This window comes from Dermacentor andersoni, chromosome 3 (genome assembly GCF_023375885.2).
Source record: "Dermacentor andersoni chromosome 3, qqDerAnde1_hic_scaffold, whole genome shotgun sequence".
In the NCBI taxonomy this organism is placed as follows: Eukaryota; Metazoa; Arthropoda; class Arachnida; order Ixodida; family Ixodidae; genus Dermacentor; species Dermacentor andersoni.
Window position 1 is genome coordinate 78,507,485 of NC_092816.1, and position 22,282 is coordinate 78,529,766.

At 51.0% G+C, this 22,282-nt stretch overlaps 1 protein-coding gene across 3 annotated transcripts in view; it reads right to left on the reverse strand.

Moving 5' to 3' along the window:
* Positions 1-22,282, reverse strand: part of LOC126543240 (uncharacterized) — a 72,311-nt gene that overhangs the window by 42,918 nt on the left and 7,111 nt on the right. The window contains exon 1 of one of the 3 annotated variants that reach the window (XM_055061469.2): positions 15,130-15,311. The exons of the other annotated variants lie outside the window; for them this stretch is intronic. Coding sequence (XP_054917444.1) covers positions 15,130-15,206 — 77 coding nt within the window. The 5' untranslated portion in view covers positions 15,207-15,311. Of the gene's footprint in view, positions 1-15,129; positions 15,312-22,282 lie in introns of those variants that run through there. 3 annotated transcript variants of the gene reach the window in all.

The window sequence follows — 22,282 nt, forward strand, 5'->3', positions numbered from 1 at the left end:
TCGTCGTGTTGCAAGCGCCGCGCATAAAAGGAAGAGGAAAGCGCTCACAAAGAAAAAAAACGAGGACGCACGTGAGAAGGGAACACGGCTGCAGATGCAAGAAAAAGAAAGACCGGAGGACCGCGCGCGCCGTCAGACGAAGCAGCAGATGCGCAGATCAGAAAGAAAGGAAGAGAAAAATAAATACGAAAGAGGAAGAAAAAGCGGCTCTCGCCAGAAGGCGAACGGCGCAGGAGGAGGAATTGCTGCCGCTTCTCGGCGCGTAGCAGCAGCAGCAAGGAGAGTAGGGATGAATAAAGCAAGATGAATCACGAAGCGGATAAAGGCAGCAGCGTACGAAAGGAAACAAGTCTGTGCGGCGGCTGGAGACTGCGCCGCTGAACTGCCTGCCAGGCAGTCAGCCAGCCATCAACGGAGGAGTCCCTTTCCTCCCACGGAAGTAACAATAACATTCAGCACGCTGCAACGACCGACCCTCTTTTTTATTTTTACGTTTTCCTTCTTTCCGCGGACGCTTTTTCTTTCGCTCGCAGCACACGCTTCTCCGGTCCATTGTTTGGCAGCGGCGGTTGTCATTTCTCCCTCCGACATTCGGTTCCTCCTCGTCATCGACGAAGAAGGTGGACGGACGTCGTTGGCCGCTCACTCGAGACAGCAGAGGAGGTGGCGCGCACGTCGATCAAGACGGGCTTGCCCCCCTCCAACCCTACGCCTGTTGCCGTCGAGCGTGAATTTGGGACGAGGGGAAGGGGGGGGGGGGGGGGGGGGGGCTCGCGCAAGACAAAGCGGTTGGCGGCTCTACACGGCGCCGACGCGCAAACAAATCGAGGCAGGCCCTGCTCGTCTGGGCTTGGCAGAGACCATTCCGCTTATCGCAACGGGAACAGAGGCGCACAACCGGGACACCGTTTTGACGGCCGTCGCGCGTTTTAACAAGAAAAAGAAAAGTTGCGGACGAATCTGAAATGGAGAATAATGCAGGAGAACAGTATGATAAGACCTCTGCATTTACGAGCGGTACACCAGCAACCTTCCAACCAACACGTCCTCGTCGAACGCCCTAGGCAGCAACGGTCAACGGGAATGCCACGACACTGGTGAGAAGGCAGCCGACACGACGACAGGGCGGCCAACGTCATTAGCTACTCCGCGTTCGTTGACCCCCGTTGGTAATCGCTACCGCGATTAAAACTGGCGGCCGGACGCAATGCAGCAAGCCAGCAAAGCATTTCTGTCCGGGGACAACGCACGTTCAAAGAAACGAGCGCGCGGTGCAGAACGCATCGTTCGGAGTGATGTCGCAGCGCGAAGCTTAGTAACCTTGGAATGACCCTCGCAAGGGCGACGCGTAGAACGCGCAAGTGACAGGTCAGCAAAGCAAGTCACGAACGGTTGCGGAACGCAAAAGCAGCAGAACACGCGTCAATCAAAAGAAAGAAAAAATGACGGGCAGCCTCAATCGCAGCTTCAGGCCACAGGTTGACGCAGGAATGTCACGCCTATAGCGACACGATTCGAAACACTTCCGGAGGTTGCAGCTCAGACAACGCGCGCGGTGGTGGGCGGGGGGCTGTCAAAAAGCACCAACAACGCTAGCCACAACTGTGTAAGGCTCGGAGAACTGGAATGTGTTTATTCGTATCACCGACTGTCACGCGACCTGCCGTGTATACCGTCCAGAAGGGAGAAAGCAAAAAAAGTTGGCGCGCTGTAATCTAACACACACACTCCCCTCCCCCACCCGGACAGGTTACTCGATGCTTGGCGGCAGGGACGGAGGGCCGACAACACATACGAGTCTGACGCATACCGCAATAGTGGCGTGACGAGTAAGCGTTAACAAAAGAAACACCACGCAACCCCTCTCCCTCACCCCACCGAACGCGATCACTTTTGTTTGAGCCTACGGCTGCCGCCTTAAATGCGTACACGCTGATAACGGAATTTATTTGGACTGCGTCGTAATCGTGAAAAGTCGCTGAACCAAAGCGACGTGAAAGCGGAATGAATGGCGACATTTTAGAGGACGGCAGGGCCGGTATTTTGTAGCGATGCCTTTTCAGATTCTATGCTTTTTCAGGCTTTTCGCGCTTGGCCACTGGTCAGAGCGACGGTCTGCCCACATTATCAACGGGATCAGGCAGCCGTGTGCGGTGGATGATAAGAATAGCATAGAATAAGGCATGAGGCATCGCTACAAAATAGCGGCCCAGAACGCTATTAGGATTGCGCTCCAAACACCAACCCAAAGAAAGACAAGCAGCGGCCTCTAGTGCGCATTATACAACCAACCACTGTACGGAAGCGGCCGTAACTACACCGTTCCCAATTTCGCAAGATGAATGCGACTTCCTATCTCGGCTTCCGGCAACAATACCTTCTAAGTGAAACCTTCCCCTTTTAAAGGATTACGAACGCGACTCGTCATCTAGGTCGTCGCAGAACAAAGCATTTAAGGTCAGTTCAATGACCAGAAAGGTTTGACTTGCGCACTTGAGAAATATGCCCGATCCCGAATCATTCTAATGTCGGAGCCGACGATATGGTTACCTTTAAATATCGCTTAATGCCGTGACTGCAAGGCTCGGAAAAAAAAAATAACTGAAACAATGCTCAAGATTGAAGCGATCTATACAAGCGACGCTAACACGTTACGAACTGCGCTGCCTTATGCGAAAGAGCGGAATTCTTTCTTACACTAGTTGGCTTAAAGCTTCTTATTTATGCCCAACAAATGTTGCACAAATAAAAAATTGTCGCGGACCCGAATAAGGCGGTCTATTGCTCCACAAATTCCGTCAAACTCGTACGTCGAGGAACAGAATTCTGTTAGCCGTGGGTGTCGCGCTATAATAGGACGACAAAAAAAAAAAAAAAAAAAAATGTCCGCTTGAGCGTGGCACGAAAATATACAAACTCCATACAAACAGTTTTCCAGAAAGGAGACTTCGCAGTTTGAAAGTTTCTTTGGGGTCAAAAGACGACCTCAAATGACTTTCAAGCGGTAAGCACCGAAAAATATGTTATGCTATTCGCAAAACACCGAAGTGTTATAACGCGGCGATACACGGCGCTGCCCAAAACGGCGGACGCTTGCACGTGTCCGCGACCAACAGCCCACACGGGCCCGTCACTTTCGCTGCCTCTACCGTCCATAAGAAACCGTTCAAGGAACAGAGAATCGATTCCTGGAGATTACGCGGCGGCGGGCGCCAGGGCCAAACGCGAAAGCCGAAGGATCCCCAACTCTGACGCCATCGCGGAGGAAAGGACGAGGCCATCCATTCTCCGCGTCCTTCTGCGACGACGAGGATCGGCCGGAAAAGCGCGCCGCACATAATCATTCCGCGGCGACACGTCACGGTCACGAGCAGGGATGGCGGCGCGCAAAGGAGTATTCGCAAAAGCCAAGGATCGCGCGAAAGCGAGGACGCCGCCAACACAAACGGAACGAACGCACGCCGCGGCTTGGAGGAGGCGGAGGGAGGGGCTAGACGACGTCGTCCTTCGCGAAGAACGCCCGGCGGCCGCCGACGAGGAGGAGAGAAAGGTCGAGTTTGATAAAATGGCGGAACGCGAGAGGTTTCAGTTGTGCAGCGTTAGATTTGAGTTTAAAACGCTGCAGATAAACATTTTGTCGGTTTGGACCGACAGCGGATTTATTTTCGATTTTCTATTTGCGTGAAATTTCGCTGTAACATGACTAATGGAAGAGAGAGAATGCTACAGAAATTCTGAGGATTGCCTACTAATGCGCAAGCATTTTTTGGCTCGGCTTCTACTACGCTTTCGCTCGCTTATTTAGCTAGTGCATGTTTATCCACCGCTTTTAAGGATGGAGAAATGCTTACGCATTAGTAGACCATTCTCAGAATTTTTGTTGAATTTTTGTTGCTTTATGTCTATCCTGCTTAGACCATATCGTAACGTTCCTAGCACAACTCAATCCCGTACAATCACGGGATTACAATGTTCTTTTGCTGCATTTTGTGCAATGTTTTATTCGGAATCAGACAACCTGCATTTCTTCTCTAGAGGCTGGTAACCTGCTTCTTCGCTTTGAATGTCTCGTTGATGCGTTGCCGTAGCTGCTTGTTCTTCATCTCCGTCATCTTTCTTTCTCTGCTGCGCTAGTTCGAGCGTACAGAGTACTGGTCGGTGGGTACTGTAGTATGAAATGTACTTCAGAATCACGAGTCTCTCAAGACTTCTCATATAGACTTGATCGATCACACCACCCTGTATGCAAGTTGGAATGTCGGTCGCATGGTGAAGCTTGAAGACCTCTCCTATTCCTAGAACCAGCCATTTACAGGCCTAGAAATGTCTATGTTGAAATCTCCCGCAATAATCATTAGAATAGTTTATTCTTGAACAGTGTTGCAATGCGAAACGAAAACTACTGGACTGTGGGGAACTAAGGAAATGGAAACCTCTAATGTCCTTTTGACTTGAACCGGCTGCGACGTAAACTGCGGCCAAAGCAACCTTCACTCCCGTGAATGTAATGTGGTTCACACAAGCATATCCCATGCGAGAACGAGCAGTAGTATCCTCTTCAAACTTCGGGCTGCACTGGGCTCATGATAAGGTGGATGACAGATCTGTTGTGGGTAATTCTTTGAAATCTTTGGATTGGAACTGCTTCATCGACTCACATTTGCAAAAGAGCCAAGGCTTCGTTGAGAAATGAGTCCTGTTCAATGTTTGTAGCATGAGCATTAATTAATTAAGGGATTGGATGTCGAAGGAGAGCAGTGACATCCCACCTTTTGCTTTGGCCTCAGCTACACACTGGCTGGCCTCACTGTACATGGCCTGAAGTTTCGCTTTGTCCAAGCATTGCACTTCAGAAACGAGAATTCTGTCATTGCTTCCTTTGTGTGATGAAATGTGAAGACATCCTTGGAATTTGTGACAAAGTCCTTCCAAGCTGGTCGCTCTTGAACGAGCAACGTAGTCAAGTTTAAGAGGGTGAGCCTTCTCATAGTCATATACGACTTCCTTGCAAGTTGCTCACTGTGAATGCTAATGGCATTAGCCTGAACAAGACGGAAGTGCTTCTGTTTCAAAGACAAGCCACATTTGGAGTAGACCAAAGGTGATTGCCCTACATGCTACCAGGAACCCAGGAAGCGTCCATATGAGGCAGGAGGAGATGATTCTTCGCTCTGGTTATAGAACCAGTTGAAGTTCCTGGGAATCTGAACCACAACCACTGAATCTCATCAAGGTCCTTGTCCCTATCAATGTCAATTTACTGCAAGGTTCCTACACAACCACTGCCCAAACCATACATCACATCAATGTTAGCTGTGAGCATATAAGGAGCTCCAACTTTTGAGAGCAATCTTGCTTGGAAGGCCTGCCAAATCACAAATCTTCATCTTGTTAACTTTACCATTCACATCCTTTGAGTCTTTGGTCCGATCGCTTGATTTGTGGCACTAACTCACAATTGAATCTTTGCAGTCGTACAAGACTGAAGCGTTGAATACTTTGACTGCAGCATTGTTATAGAAGACCTCGGTGCCATTGGGGCACTTTTCAGCAGCTTCTTGGCGTGTCGTGAAACGTGATTCAATCATCTTTACTTCTGGAGCAAGAGCCTCACTATCTCCAGGTTTGGCAAGGAAGGTTGAGAATTACGTGTCCTTTTGTCTTGAAAACTTTGACCAAAGAATGGTAGGCAAGTGTCTTCCAGGGATGCATGGTTTGAAGATCACTAGCCAATTGTCTTCTGCTGAGTCTGTGCACTTCTGTAAACTGGACTAGTGGAAGCTGCTGAAGATTACCACGCAGATACATATCTACACCTATAAAGGCCATGCACAAGTACCTTTGAATGCGCTGAAGGTGACTGTCAACCATCAAGAGTGCGAACACTGCCTCATTGTTTGAATTCTAAGTAGTCCACAATGTAACTGTATCCAAATGGTGACATCCGAGGGTTGCTCAAGATTGACATGATGACCCGAAACTTACCGAAGTACACAGCACAAGCTACTGGATCACTGTGAGAACAGATCTGCCTTATACAGAGCATGCATGTCCTCCCCCTTTACCCAATCTTCTGAGTTGTATGGATGTTGAATCCTTTCAATCACTTCCAGGAGATGTCGATTGTGAAGCTCAGACATGCTTAATGTCAGGAAGTGTGTGCGTTTGCCAAGTTATCGAATCATAGCAAACAGTTTTGAATGCCTCTGATGAAGGCCAAGTCATGATTAATCGACTCCTGCCAATGTTTTTTTGCCATACTACAGCTATTTTTTTCTCCTTTTTTGTTACGACCTTGATGCAGCGACGGTGACATCACCAGTTTTTTTTTCAAACGCAACCAATTATCTATTATTACACATTATTATAACTATTACATGCGTTAACTCGATCAGTTATGTGTTTATTTTGCAGATATAAGACTGCCAGATTTTGCTGGGTACTCGCCAAACAATACTTACGCATTAATGGGTGCCCAATGTCAGGGCAGGGCTAAACAGCACTAGCCAAGATGCAAGAAACAAGGTCAAAAAAGCCTGGTTACGTCGTCGTGTCAAGGTCGCCACAAAAAAAGGGGGAAAAAGGGGGAAAAGAAAAGGAAAATTAACAAATGTAATCATACCACTGTGATAGTGTAACAAGCTAAGAATAGTTATTACAAAATATATTCTCATGACACACACCGACTGCACATAACATGAAAAAATATATACTCTGTACTTGGTCGATCACAAAGAAACCATAAAATCGAGGCCATGAATCATAACGGTGTCATAGCTATGGGGTCGCCACAAGCAAATAATGACTTTCTTGTCAATTTTAAAATCGTTATAACAGTGTAAGAGTAGATTATTGGCAGCGATGGGTAGACATGCACAAGCTAGTTACACAAGTAAGCAAAAGCGAGTAGCAGCCAAGCCAAAGAATGCTTACACATTGCTAGACAATTGTTAGAATTTCCTTAGTATTTTATTTTCTAACGCTATACCAATCATCTACTATCACACTATTATAACGGTTACAGGTGTTAACCAGACCAATTGTGTATTTTATTTTGGAGATATACGGCGTCGCGGTACGGACAGATGTTACTGGGGCACTCAACAAAGTGTGCTTACGCATTAAAACAAAGGACAAACTTCCGGTAATTGATCACACCGAAACGCCAGAGTCAGTGACGTCATGGATTTCAACAGAATCCTCTTGTACTCGGGTCATTGTGCCTGGGTACAAGTGTCAAGTTCAGCCTCTGGCGCCTTCAGAACACAATGTAGATTTGATTATCTTTACCGACTACACATACAAAAGCTCTCGCTGACACAGTTGAAACCAATGACGTCACGGCTTGCCGGTTCTTCGTGCTTGTGTCTTTTCTGGGTCACCAATCATCTTCAAGCGGTAAATGGTAAGGTAATTTAATTTATAACACTGCTGAAGTGATTCTATTTAGTGCCCTTGTCATATTGTCATATCATATAGTCATATCACTTTTTAAGTGATAAAGAAAAGAGTACGGGGAGGCTCGGCGAAAAAAAAGATTAACTTTGGTCTCTTAAAAGCGAGACATAGTTGTAAAAAAAAAAAGACGCTAAATCAATTCCACCGGGCGGTGCAAAATAAAGATCCCGACGCCAGCGTAACTGCCAAGAACGTGCTTTCCGCCCCCCCCCCCCCCCCCCCAACACTCAAGAAGTGCCGTCAAGACCAGCGAAACACGCAAGCTGTCCGCGCCGCGACCACTTATATAACGACACGCTTATCACAACGACGTCGCGCAGAATGCGGATCCAAGAAGTCGATGAATAAACATGGCAGACCTGCGGAGCAGACGGCGAAAACGAGGCACAGGCCGCTGCCAACACAGAGCCGGAAACTAGCAAGCAAGCAAGCTCATTTAGCCGATTACACAAAACGTGACAATTTATAAAGACCTTGTTCGCATACCGTTACGGTCTGTTGTTGCGGGTAACCATACCACAACACGATATGTGAAAGGCTAGGCACGGGCTTGCGACGTCAACGCGGTGAACTGGCACTGCGTTATCGCATTTTGTATTCGCTTCCACGTCATCGAAACTAACATGTTCCTCCACGTGAGCTCGATAGTTCGCAACTTGAATTAACGGTATAGGTGTAGTGTTCAGCGAACCGGCAAAGAGCGCTGACAACAAGTGCGGGCGCGAAAGTGTGCGCTAAGCGCCACGGGAAAGAAAAAAAGAAAAAAAAAATCCCGTCGATCAACAAACACCATCACAATGTATCGGCCGCTCCGATCGAGTTCCCCCGGGCCCCAGCAATGTTATACCGCCTCACCACTGATTATATATAATACTGCTGCGCGTGCCAAACATAGTCGAAGCGAGGTAGTTAAGTAGTTACTAGCGCGTGTCAAGGTTCCTGCGCTCGCTTTTACCCAGGGCTTCGGCGCATGCGCATAAACAGTAATAGCGATGATTGGCTGCTAGCCGCGATGTACGGTAACAATGCGGTGACGGCCGTATTTCAATGAACTATCGGTTTCACACGTGGCCCTAACGTGGTCCGATCACTGAATCTTGACTCGCTTCCTCCAGCCGACCTTCGAAATAATCCTCGGCTCCGCCATTAGTAATTACGTTATCGCGTCGGTGTATCCACATCGTGGGTTGTTACCAGTAGGACCCGACTGCCCGGTACCAGGCGGCGGACTAAAGTCTACATGCAGAAGCGACGTAGTAACCACCGCGAAGACGACTAGAACAATGCGCGCTTTGCCGGTAACAGATGCGAGTGTTCTCAATCGCCGAGCTGACAAGCGGACATGACTGAAGCGTCACGCGAAGTTTTCAGATACCATTATTTTGTCCAGACGCAATGGGGCGGCGTTATCGCGGCATCAAAGGCTAACGTCATCAAACAGGCCGAAGTAACGCCAATGTCCAGATAACAGAAAATTATCAGGAGAGCGCCGCCAGACTTGTTGCACGCGCACAAGAGAGATCGCGCAAATCCAATTTATCTGACAGTCTCGGAAGCTGCATCTCGGCTACAGGGGGGGGGGGGGGGGGGCATAACGCTGTTCTCTGGATTACCTTACTGATTGTGACCGAGGGAGATAACAAAGGGGCTTTACTTCCTACGTGTGCCTTCTACTACACCAAGGAAAGCCAACAGCAACTACTAAGAGCAACAGTAGCTGAAAGCTAGGAAGGCATTACAGCGTGTTTAATAGTTTCATTCGCGAGAAAAGGTATGACGAAAGCGGTCCAAAACAAGGAAAAAACAGAAAGAAAGGAATAAAGAGAACATGCGGCGGCTGCTGCAGCAGCAGCAGCGGGGTATCGCACCCGCGACATCTCAAAGCTCTACAATACGCCAGAGCAGGCGCGTCGGTGCCTGCATGTCCGTTCCGTGTGCACCAAACGCGGAGGAGAGAAAAAAATAAAAAATCGCCCGATTCCCGAAGTTGCGAAGGTGACACACAACGCTCTCCGAACGGATACACTGTAACACAGATAACCCAGAGGATCGATATCGTCGAACGGACAGCTCGCGCGAAGGTGAAGGCAAACTGAAAAATCGAATCAACGTTGGGGGGCGAAGTTGAAATGTTCCATTACTACGTGAGGCAGCGGGACGCGCACTGAAAGGTGACGACACAAGGCGCTTGAACGAGAATTTAATGCGGGATAAATTGATTTTTCATGCACTCTAAGTACACAGTGCAAAACAGGAGTGCAAAAATTACCATACGCGGCCTTTCATGCCATTTTTTTTTTTCAGTTGCGCTTGCGTCAACGTGGAAACTGTAGTCATCGTCGTCTCGAGAGGAACGTTCCGCTTTGAAAAGCCGTTTCGCAAACGCCGTACAAGTAAAGCATTCGGTTTGGGATTATTCTATCGGGCCTAACCTTGAGCACGCTCGCATTATACGAGGATTCGTATACGAATGTTAACATTAACGCGCTTGAAACAATTTCGAAGAATGGCTGCGTGATTTACTTTCTCTGCACGCGGTCGCCAGTTTTTAGTTTCTTCAGTTATGGAATCTAACCAGGTTTACACTTCGTTACCATCCCGGCGTTTATGTTGTTTTTATTGTTTAATCCGAAGGTCGACGCTACAGCGTGCTTACGTTCTGTATCTTTGTTTACGTCCCACCGCACACGGCACGTACACCCGCATTTTGCAAGAACAAAGGTATATAAATCATTCTTTCCACATACAGCGACTAGAACGATATGTCACCTGACCCCCCGTTATCTATTGGACCGTTGAATGCCTCCTGCTTAAATTACTTTCCATCCAGTTTCTTTTTCGTTTCACTGCATAATTATATTTTTTAACCTGATTTCGCATAATAATGCGTACACTATTTCTGTACGTCCACTTGCAAGGTAGTATCAATCACGTGTAATATTTCACTGTTGCGTTAATTTTTTGCGCTTGTGGCAATTAGACATTTTGTCTTCGGTTATTTATTACTTTCGCTATTGTTGGTTACTGCTGTATAGTGCTTTGTTTATTGTCACTCCTGCTTGGGTCATATGGGCTGCAGAATTTCTATTTAAAAAAAGAAAAAAGAATTAAGCACTTGAAATGGTCCTAGAGAAAACTAACCAGATTTCCCTGAAATGTGCTGCAAGGAAAACAGTCAATCTGTACTGGCCCACTGTAAGAAATTTAGGTCGAACATTCTGAAAATTGCCCCCCTCAAAATTTGGAAAGCGTAACGAAAGTCATAAGCGTGTAACAGCACAGCACACGCAAGTCTTCCGATGTATTTAAACGCAAATTCAGGATATTAAGCAGGGTTTCAAGCTAAACCACATTCCCGAAACGCAAGCAACTGAGGTCACAGGTGGATGCGACGTGTAATGCATGGGCAAATTTTGTTTTTGAAGCTCGCGCAGCATGAATCTGAGCAACAACAGATCGGTTGGCCTTTTGGTCGCGCCGCTAGAATGTCGCGAACCCTACCTTTCGGTTCCGGGGCATAAACATCGAGGGCACAAATATGCGGGACTACCAATAACTACAATGCCGACTCAGTCTGAACGCGACAAATGTCGCTCAAGTCGGCTCAGCTGTCTGCCTAAAACAGCACCTCCGCGCACCACACGTGTCTGAACAGCGACGCTCGAGGGCGGACGAACGGACGAGAGCCCGTTTGAAAGGCAAATCAGATAAAGCGTTATCTCACCGAAAGTTAACGGGGGAGCGTTTCCGCACAGCGCGTGGCAACAGCCAGGAGGGGCACACCGTTATCGAGTGAAGCTTTGCTCGTCCGACGTGCGTCCGCGAGATAAGATCGCACGCAAGTACGGACACATAAGCCCTATCGACGAGGACTCTGGGACCGCGCGAAATCGGCCACATACACAACATGCACACCCGACTACGACCGAGAGGGGAAAAAAGGTTGCAGACGACTACCGTGACCGACCTAAACGAACAAAATGCGCAAAGCAAGCAAGCAAACACACACACGCACACGAGGTCCAAAACAGACGCGACACGAACGAGTCCAGCTGCGTCGGCTCCACGCCAAGACAAAAGGAACTAGAGAACAAAAGGCTATCATCCAACCTCGCTCTATCGCGCACCGCGGGGCTACTGTGGAGTGTGGCGATAGTCCAGAATTGACGAGCGAAGCCGGCGTTATTTGCCCTTGCGAAGCGGCTGACCTACAGGCAGGAAAATGACACGTAAGCCCCGCTACGTTCATTGTGCCGCATCGTACGAGCGACCTAAAGGGATAAATGTAAAGAAAGATGACCACGCAAGGAATAAAAAAAAAAAAAAAAAAAAAAAGACAGGTGCCTTCTCGTGCATGAGGTCACGTTCTGCGATAGCAGCGATTCTAGGGCCCGATAAACAGAACAGAAATGAGTAGCCTGCCGCACCTCGTGCGCAAAGTACACCGTACTAGCGCTTATCGCACACCTAAGCGAACGGCGATTCGCTATCTTGTTGCTTCTCGCACTTTCCCGCTGGGTAAGCGGACACAGATAACACCCTTCAGGACCTCAACGATAAAGGCCACGGCCCCGTTTTAATTTGGGCGATAAGAGAAAAAAAAAACGCACTGCGCGAGACATGCCAAAAGAGCCGCTTCGCCAAAGATAGCGGGGCTGCTGAAGCACTAGAACTAGTACGTTTCTTTTGTGCGTTTTTTTTTTCTTCGCGAGGTGAACACAGTCACGAGCTGATCAAGCTCAGACGACGTGGCAACGACTGTGCGACAGCCCGTAATGAACCAGTCACTTAATAAAGTACCGTGTTCGGATCGAGGTACCACCGATGGCAACAGCGGGCCGTTCCGAAGGGCCACAACCACGTATACCATTAACTCCGCGCACGCACGTACGCACACACACGCGCGCGCAAAAAAAAAAAGATAAATAAGAAACGACCCAAAAAAAGAAAAGCGACGCGCGTGCCGGCACCAAGAGCGCTCAATCATTGCACCGCGTGCACAGGGCACAACACGATGCGAAGGGTCATTTTTCACGTGCCCTCGCTCGCACACGGCTCAGCAGGAAGAAGAGATCCCCACATGGTGATCCGCAACGGGGATAAACGTTGGAAGAAATCGCCCGCACCCGGACGAAGAAACACATTCACAGCGGCGACTAAATCGACTTACAAGTACACACACGACGCAAACAGAAGCCGCGACAACCAGGGAAACACACGCACGCACGCACATTCCGCCACGACATGTGACCTGTCTTTTACGACGAAGCGATAACTCGAAAAACACCATCGATGCATCCGCTACAAAGATCGTTGAAGTCATCCTGGTAATCGACACTAACATGCGACGAATTTAGGAGACTACTAGCAAGTTCGGTACCAACGTGGTTAACTTATCCCCAAAGTCATAAGGCAGAGTTGACTGACACAATATCGTATGCTATCAAGATAACAGAGCGGCCATTGATGGAAGAGGAAACGTTGCGATGAACGTCGCCCTTCCAGAACACCCGACAGCGGTCGCAGCTCAACGTTTGAAAGCACCGCTAGAGAAGACTAAATGAAAACAGCGTGAAGCGAAATTCCTAGCTCGGCCTGCTTCGTGACAACCAAACCAATACGGAATCCTGCGTCACTCGGCCGCGCCGCCGTCAAGGTTACACCTTCCTCGGATGGAATGACGCGACGGGTGCAGAGAGAGCGGGCCCTACAAGCAGCGCTGGGCGTGCACCCGGTTCCCTTCGCCAAAAAGGCGCGCACGCATCAAGCGTTATGATTATTAACAGTACTTCCCACACGGGGCAAGTTGCGTGGCAGGTAAGACAACCCACCACCGACAGCCGAGCGCCCCTCCAAGAGAGGAGGCCAACGCCGAGAGAATAAAACGAAAAGCTAAACCGGACGAACGGCACGCAGACACGATCGAGGGAGGAACAAAAAAAAAAGCAAATGAAAAAGGATACACGGAGCGGTGCGGCACAACGAAAAGATAAACAAAAAGGATAGAAAGAACCGGTGAAAGGAGGAGGCACGTACGACGACGACAGCAGCAGCGAGCGCTGCCAGGCGAGCTTGCGAAAGCGTCGCGCACGAGAGAGAGAGCGAGAGAGAAAAGAAAAGACAAAAACCACTCGCGCCAGGCCCGCGAGCCCCCCAGAGCACCTGCTCGGGAAGAAAAATCGATAGTCCGGAATTCCCCCTTCTCCCCCACACTACCACCCGTAGAGAGAGGGGGAGCTCTTTTTGTACGCTCGCATACTGCCCTCGAGCGGCGCACGGACTGACACAGCGTTTTCTTTCTTTATCTCTCCTTCCTGCCCGGCAGCGTACCGCAGTTTTTACTTCTTTACGTCTCGGTCCCGGCTGTAACTAGCTTTCTTTCGAGCACGGCGTGTTGGTTCCGTTTGGCTGCTTCCTAACCCCTTGGTTAACCTGGGACCTTAGAACGAACGAGACCGGCAATCGCGATAATGAGACGCTTGTAGTATACCAAGCCAGTGCTGGTGTAGACATACGCACTACCACGGCGGAGAGGAGCAGGGGCCCTCGTCCCGCTTCCAATACGTCAGTCGCGCGGCGTGACGGCCAGACTAGCGAGCGGACACGGCCAACAGAAAGCAAAGCGAGTCCCCCGCCGCAACACGAGAAGAGTGGCAGGCCACGCCGCCAAGACACGAGCAGCGCCGTCCCTGACGTCGAAGGTCTTTTCCGGACAGCGGCAGGGCGGGCAGCCAACGCGGTGTACGAGGAGGAAGCGAGCAAAGCGCCGGAGAAGAAACGACATCACGGCTGGATGCTGCGGCGGAGCGAGCAATGCCTTCTTGGATCCCAGCCTGCTCCCCCTCCCCCGTGAGAAGCGGCGGCGAGACGTTTAGAGGTTCACCCCTCGGGCGAAGGAGTTAGGAGAGCAGGTCCGCACGCTTGCTTGGCAAGGCACAGCGGCGGCAGCATCCCCCCCCCCCCCCCCCCCCCCAAACCACGGCCAGTGTTCGCGCGACCCAATTTCGGCCCGTGGAAGCTGCGAGCGCAGTACTACGTACGCTCTAGCGGCGCGGCCCGTAACGGTGAAAGATGGCGGCCGGTCCCGCGAGCAGCGCTGGCAACAAGAAAGAAGCAGCAGCGACGGCCCGGGAAGTAGGTGAATCGGCATCGGAAAAGAGAAAAATTAAAGAGACAGCACGCCGCGCTCGGACAGGGCCGCCCGCAGCCGGCGTCAGACGATGGGCAATGCCAGACGAGGGATCACTGCTTCGTGCAAGCCCGTCATTCTTACTTTTCTTTCGGAGCGGGGTTCCAGCAACGGGACGGAGAGAGCGCTGACAAGAGAGATAAGAGAAGGGGGTTCGGATGAGATGGCCTACCTTGTGACGGGCGCCGTGCTGTGCCAACAGGCCGTACTTACAGACCCGCGAGAATTTCCGAGCAGCTGACGTCGCCTTGCACTCGAGCACGTTATCCTTCGAAAGTAAGGCGGCTCGACCCTCCAGAGCAAGACCAGCGATGTGAAACTCTATAAACAACCATCCCGCCGAACGAGGCTCGTCGGCCCAGGCACAGGGCTCTTAGAGCACATTCTCTCCACAGAAGCGGCGGTGTATCCAACATCGGAAGCCGCTCGGGCGACAGACACTGCGTCGGCGGCACGGCGGGCGCAGTGGGTGGGATGCTTACAGGGCAAGGTGCTGGTGGTGGGGTGCCGGCTGTGCTGCGTACAAGTGTCCCGCAGGCAGCGTCTTCACTTTGCTCATGATGGCCGGGCGCGGGCAGCGTGCGTAGACTCCGGCGACATGGCGCCGCTGCTCTACCGACGAACCACGACTGTGCAGCACAGCCTAGCCCGTGCGTGCTTCGAGGGGAGCGAGAAGGCGGCAGTAGGGGGGGGGGGGAGAAGAAGGCCGCCGAGAGCGAGCGGCGGCAGCCAGCGCAACGCACGCTCCTCTCCTCCCTCCGGCGGCGAGTCAACGAACGCGAGCAACGGAGGCCAGGTCCACGCCGAGGCCTCGAGGGGGAGGCCGGCGGTTGAGCGCGCGCTCGGCGCGGCGTGCCGCCGCCGCGGCAGCAGCAGCCCCAAGGATGCCTCCCTCTCCCTTCTCATTGTTCCGCTAAGGTCAGGGACTCGGGCCCGTCGCCGCGCGCTTCCCACTTTGCGCGTTCGCGCGAACTGTCGTAGTTCGGCAGGGCTGCCCCCCCCCCCCCCCCTGCAGAAGCCCCCCTCTAGTAGAGCTAGTTCTGGAGGCGCCGGGTAGTGTTAGCAAAGCGCCAGCAACAGGAGACTGCAACGACAGTGCATTCAGTAGTAGCAGTACATAACACTGTTACCAGCTCCGCTCTCCTGCCCCCCTCCCCCCCCCCTCCATCGGCGCGTGCGGGGCTCCCCTTCAAAGGCAAGCGACCGACCGACAATCACTGCGGGGAACCCTCTCGCACTTGCACCTCACGGCCCGAGGAAGGAAGAGGCAAAGAAGGAAGTGAAAAGCGCCCCACAGAGGTGCGAGCCGGAAAGGAGGCGACGCACAAAAAAAGCCTTTCACGCATCGCAACCTCACGGTGGGATGCGGTGCTTTCGCCCCACCCATAGTTTGTATTCTTTGCTTTCGCACTTCGTGGAAGTGGGGGGTTCCCACATCACCGCTAACCCAGTGGTACTGCCGTTTTCTTTATTTTAATATATGTTCCGGTTTTGTTTATTTTAAACTATCCATGCAAGTCCCTCCCGTTTTACTATGTCCCCCTTCCCCACGCTCCTGTAACTTGACCTCCACGGGCGACCTCTGACGTAATTGCGGCAAGACCCCGACGCCCTTTACAACCTCACCCCGCGAGTTTCCACCAGCCAGACAACAAGAAAGAATGACAAAGATGTGCGCCGGGCGGAAAGCGATCCGTTGGGAGGAAGAAGGTATTGCACCAAGCGGTGCGCGCGCAGACTCGCGGCCCGCAACGGAATCGAAGAGAGCGGAAGCGGCGCCGTACGCGCGGCAACAACAAACAAACAAGCGACGCAACCGACGATGTCGTCCCAAAAAAAGTGGGGACGGGGTCACGCAGGGTTCATTCACGTCACCCTCCTCGCCCAACCGCAAAAAAAAGAAAGAAAGAAACGCAAGCTGCGAGGGGGAGACGACACTCCATCGTAAGCTCGGCCGTGCGAAACAAAAGAACCAGCTAGCGACACGGTGAATCCGCCTAGGCCCCTCGCTTCCTCTACTCTCGCCGCGCCAGCGACCGGCGTAACGTTACCCAGCGTCCGCCTGCGCTGTCCCTTTCCGCGAAACGACGGCGAAGGCGAGATGGGCTCTTGATCGCGCAACGAGAACAACACGCGGACGCCGTAGGCAAGGATGTCTTAACGGAGTCGTCCGCCTGGCAGGACACACCGGCCCAAACGGGAAGACTGCCGTCGTGAGAGTCAAAGAAAGCCACCTCTGCCCAGAAATCGGTGCGGGGCGACTTTTCTTGGGCCGCTCACTTTCGAGGAGAAACGTCACGCGTTTCGTCACGCCGGCCGGTTTGCCCGCTGGTTCAACCAATCGGCGTTCAATAGCGATAGAAAGTACCCGTGTGACTGTGGTGTAAGATAGACCTCATTGTTGACGAGGAAGTTAGAACGCAAACGATCGATGTAGACTGAACAATTATTCTAAGGCAGCGGCAGTTGCACGGCGGCTTAATACATCCGCAGCCGCCGTCCGGCCAATGCCTCCTCGCAAGACGCAGCACTATACACAGCTGCCGCGGCGGATGCGAATGCGTTCACGCACGTAGCACAACGAAACGTCAAGCTTGCGAAAATGAACGGTGCCACTAACTAGGCACAAGTAGAAGAACACACATAAGGTTAGCCCAAAACGAGGAAAGGAAAAAAAAGAAAAGAGGTAGGAAGCACGGATGGCATCACAACGTCAGCGTCCTTGCCGCAGCTAGCGAACGATCAAGCAAGCAAAGCTCCCCTCGGGACTTCATGCCGAACGAGCTTTCACTTCTTTAGAGCGCACCGCTACTACTGCCCACGCACACACACACACAAAGGCAGCGGGAAAGCCTGCCTACCTACCTACTATACACGGCCGGCCGGGCGCAGCGAGCGAGAAAGGATTACGGGGGTCGCGTCCATTATGTAGGAGGAGAACCGCTCCTATTTTTGAAAGAAATGCAACGCCGGCCCGCCTTCGGCAGCTCGCTTGCTTCAAGAGCGGCGGCATTCGGCGCGCAGTCACTCGTCGTCGCCGCCGTGCGTGCGCACCCTTTCCCGGGCGTCCCATTTCGAGCAAAAACAACCCTCGCTTTCTCTCTCTCTATACGGCAGAAAAAAGGGCAAAAGCCCGCGTGTGGTTCCAGAATAGCGTTGCGGGGCATGTGCTCTCTCGGCCGTGTCGAGACAGCGCCGAAAAAAACTCGACCGGTATTATAGAGGCGGGGAAGGAAAAGAAAGATGGAAGGCAACCAGAGAAGGTGGGCGACACTTTCGCCGCCCGGCCAGCAGATGCGAAAGTGAGGTCATCCCAGACCCGAAAGCGAGAGCGCATCGAGGAAGGTGGGATTGGAGGGGTACACGCGCGTAGTAACCCCGTTTTCGTTCGCGGGGATCCGCGAGGAAATTTTCCGTTGCGAGGACCAAAAAAAAAAAGAAAAGAAAGAAGTGAATAAATAAAAGACGGCAGTCACCGAAAGTGGACGCCGCCCAGATTAGGCAAGTCGTCGCGCGTTTCACGGCTCTCCTTCGGTAACACTAGACTCGCCACGGGTTGAACTTGCTCCAGTTTTAACACGGCAACGGCTACCGACCACGGCCTCCGGCGCCGCGCTAGGGCCACTGGAAGGCAGGGGGGCTCTCCCAAAACGACGGCCTGTTACGGAAACTTCAGTCGTAGCGGAAGAGTCCGTACGTACTGCGTATGGCTGAACGTTGCCGTGGTAACTAACGGCCAATTCACGAAACCAATAAATGAAAGAACAAATCACTCATTGGCAGGACGGCTCATTAGGCTTCACTTAAGGCTGGCAGGTGTATCCCTAAATAAAATGCACACCTCGGCCCCGTTTCGAAGCCCGGGGCCGTCAACTCCAGCTTTGACACCCTGACTACGTCATCGGGACATCCGGCGTCTGCAAGCGACCGGCCCTCCTCTAAATCGTAACGCGGAAGTGCGATGCGAGGGACAGAGAAGCGGAGCCAAGGCATGAAAACGCGGCACACACACACACACACACACACACACACACACACACACACACAAACAAATAAATAAATAAACACGACGCATTGCATCTCTACGAAGGCGCCGAGGGATAACAACGTCCAAATCAGATCGATGATCACCGAGTTGACAACGCCGAGCACGCAAACGCCCTCGCAAGGCTCGCGATTCTGCTGACAATCGTTCGCGCACCCGACAAACGCGGCCGCAATCGCCGAGACAAAGGACAACGAGGAAGCACCCAGTGCGATTACCACGAGCGAGAGCCTCCGCCCGACGCTGCAGCGCTATCAGCCGGGTGGACGTCTGCGCAGCCCGAAACGCGAGCACACAACGACAGAAAAAAAGGTCATCGACTTCTCACCTGCCCGCACAAAGATCGATGGGCGCCGCCGTGTCGCAGACTGGACGACTGTGGCAGGCACCTCGTCCCAAAACGAACTGGGCGGCGCAGCAGGTGCACGAGGGTCTCGCACGCCGATGCCACATTTTCTTTTTTAGACACACGATCGTCCCAGTACACAAAACGCACTGGAACGTCCCCCCCCCCCCCCCCCCACCTCCAGACAGCAGCTCGTCACAGTCCCGGATGCGCGCACGTCGAAGGCAAACCACGTGTGCCGCCAGGCGAGAAAGAATCGCGAGTGGCCAATCTGCCCGCCCAAGGCTGCATTTGTAAGCCGCGACCTTCGCGTAGTAATTTCCCAGGAGTATATATGGAGTCGCCGGATTCACGAGACAGGGTGGTCGCTGTCACACCAACACTGTCCTTGGGGAGGAGTTCGAAAAGGGGCACTGCAGGGTTGGCGACGCCAGCGTGGGGGGGAGGGGGGGGTGCTTTCTCTTTCTCGTGGTGTCAACAGGAAAGGTGAATGATGCCTGTTTCCGTGGCAATGGAGCGAGAAAGATGGACCCTGCTGTTGTCCACTGGCAGTCAGAAACAGCAACAACTTGCACAAACGCTGCACCCTGGCATAGTTATCTGTCTACCCCCACCCTCCCCTCCAAATCAGCAGAAAAGAACAGCCCTTCTAGGCTGAGACCAAAGTGCCTGGACCCACCTAAATGAGTTGCGAGTGAATAAGTTTAGATTGATAAATTATCCTCCATGAACTTACTTTCATTGTTTTCGCAGTAGTAGGTTGAGGAGAAAATGAAGGTCGACTTTCCATTTCTCTTTCTTTGAATTTTGCACCAAAGCCACAGGCCGGCACGCCCATGTGATTTCAAGAATTTCATTTTTTTTTTTTTTATCGCATGTGTGTAATTGTGGTCCAGTAAAAGTTCTTGAAGCTTGCCAAGTTCAGTCTTTTACCCCTGTCACATAGGCACCCGCGAACTTCATTTAACTCCGTCTACATCAAAGGAGTTGCGTGTCATGTCAAACGGTCTCACCTGCACCCAGCAAGTGAAATGGAGATATTGCCGAAGGGTGTTCGGCAATGATCATTGCGGCTGGATGGAGTACTCTCATTCCCACATAGCTACAGCTGCAAAGAAGACCACGGTAATAAAATCGTAACTGCCTCACTTACAAATTTTAGCATTACTACTTTTCTTGCCTTAGGTTATACTCCGTGTAACGGAAGTTCTCAATTTGTTTTTAAGCGCCTGTACCCTCTGCACCAATGCTTCGCCATGTCGCATGGGGGAATGTCGTTCCGCAATTTCGTCTGTTTGTTTGCTTCATCACTCATCTGCAAGTAAGCGAAGCAGCGCCATTTCTGTCCCATGCAGCACCCGTGAAAAGCTCGCACTTTGCCGTGCAGCACGGGCCGCAACTCCACTGCCGTAAATCTCCATTAGGGAGTTTCATGCTCAATGGAGTTCGCAGGCGTCGGTGTGACAGGGGTATTTGGCTCTTTGTGAACACAATGCAGACCGTCTTCTCCCCTTAAACTGCCTTCTCCTTTGGCAAGAGCCTGGCAGCTATCCCAGCCAGTTTTTAGCTCCATGTTTAACTCACTGTCAAAATAACAGATCATACAGAATAATAGCATAAACACAACGCAGGTGCTGGCCAGCAGTTGCTAAAGAGCACTTGTCAAAAGTACTCCCAAAAGTGCACTCTAAGCAATAAATAAGCCTATCCGAATTTCAAATGGCAAGGCCCTTTGCCCCAGCAGCAGCTACTATGGCATCTTGCTAACACTGTTTCCTTTCTCGTCCAAGCCTATCCGCAAAACACAGCTCGGCCATCGGACAAGCTTACAGCCCAGTTGCAGTCAGACCACCAGCCAATGGATTCCCATCTTTGTATTAGAAATGTGCTCGCCACAATAGCAACAAATCAGCAACACGAAAGGCATAAATTTGGAGAGCGTTTGGACCACTGCACGAAGATATGTGATGCAGCAATACAGACAATGAAAATATGTTCATCTGTCTAGGACTTATATGTTCACGTTTTTAACAGCTAGACTGTAATACCTTTTTATATGGCAGTTTTGACATTCTAGCACACAAAAATCAAACTATCCCATTCGTTTTGCAACGTCTGCAGAGCAAACAGGCGCAAAAAATAGGTAAAAGCAATAGGTGCCATTAAAAGCTCCCCCTACAAACAGCAGGTGGCAGTAAGATGGGCACATGTTCGTTTCAATGTTTTACTACAACAGCACAGGAAGGCCATTGTGTCGAATACATTTCTCCAGCCAGTGTCGTCTCGTATCGCACAGCCGGCACCGGTGCAGCCTTTATATCTAGAAACGGCCAACTTTTCTTGCAAAGCAAGGTTCAGAAGCGATACTAGAAAGTACAGAAGATAAAAGCTGCACACTATGCAAGCTTTACAAAGATATACCACGTTCATTCAATATGTTACAGTACACAATTTTCGCAACATCAATGGCACTTTATAATTAATTTAACTCAGCGGAGTCTTGTGTAAGCACATTTTAATAGGAAGTAGCAAAACAATGCTGCATCTGTATTAATGTTAAATCTGTATTTGAATTCTGTGCGAGCAGTTAAGTATCATCTTTTAGACTCCAATCGGCATGCATGCCATAAAATGCTTTTAGTATGCACAAGTGCCTTCATAACTGCAGTCTTGTTCACTTTTGCTTGGTCATTCTAACTGTGTGTTGCCCTTCATGTCACTGACCTCTTAATGCCTTTTATTCTATTCCACATTGCTACGACAAGTGAATTGATTGCTCAAGCAGATGGCATGTTTCTGTGAAACAACATTCGACAAGCCGCACAGTCCTGCATAGGAGCCTGACTGCAGGTCTTAACACAAGAAAGTTTCACAAGCAAGCATAAAATGCAGTTACACACACCCAAACAAAGTACACAGTAGTGTTGCAAGAAAGCCCACGAAATAAGGTGTTGCGAGCATGCGTGCCACACATTTTTTTTCCATTTACCAATTGCAATTCCAAATGTCTGGACTCCAACGATTAACAAAGTTCCTCGAGACATTTCTATGCGAGCGAGCCTTGCATGGTGCCCATTATACAAGCATGTAGAAAACCCGTGCGCACTTAGCTTGCATCATTTGTATTAATGGCTACCTTCACCAATTATTTCCACCGTAACAAGCCAAAAGTAAATCGCTGGGGCTACACCGGTTAAAAAGGAGGGGGGGGGGGGGGGTTATGCGGCAAAAATATACTTTAGTC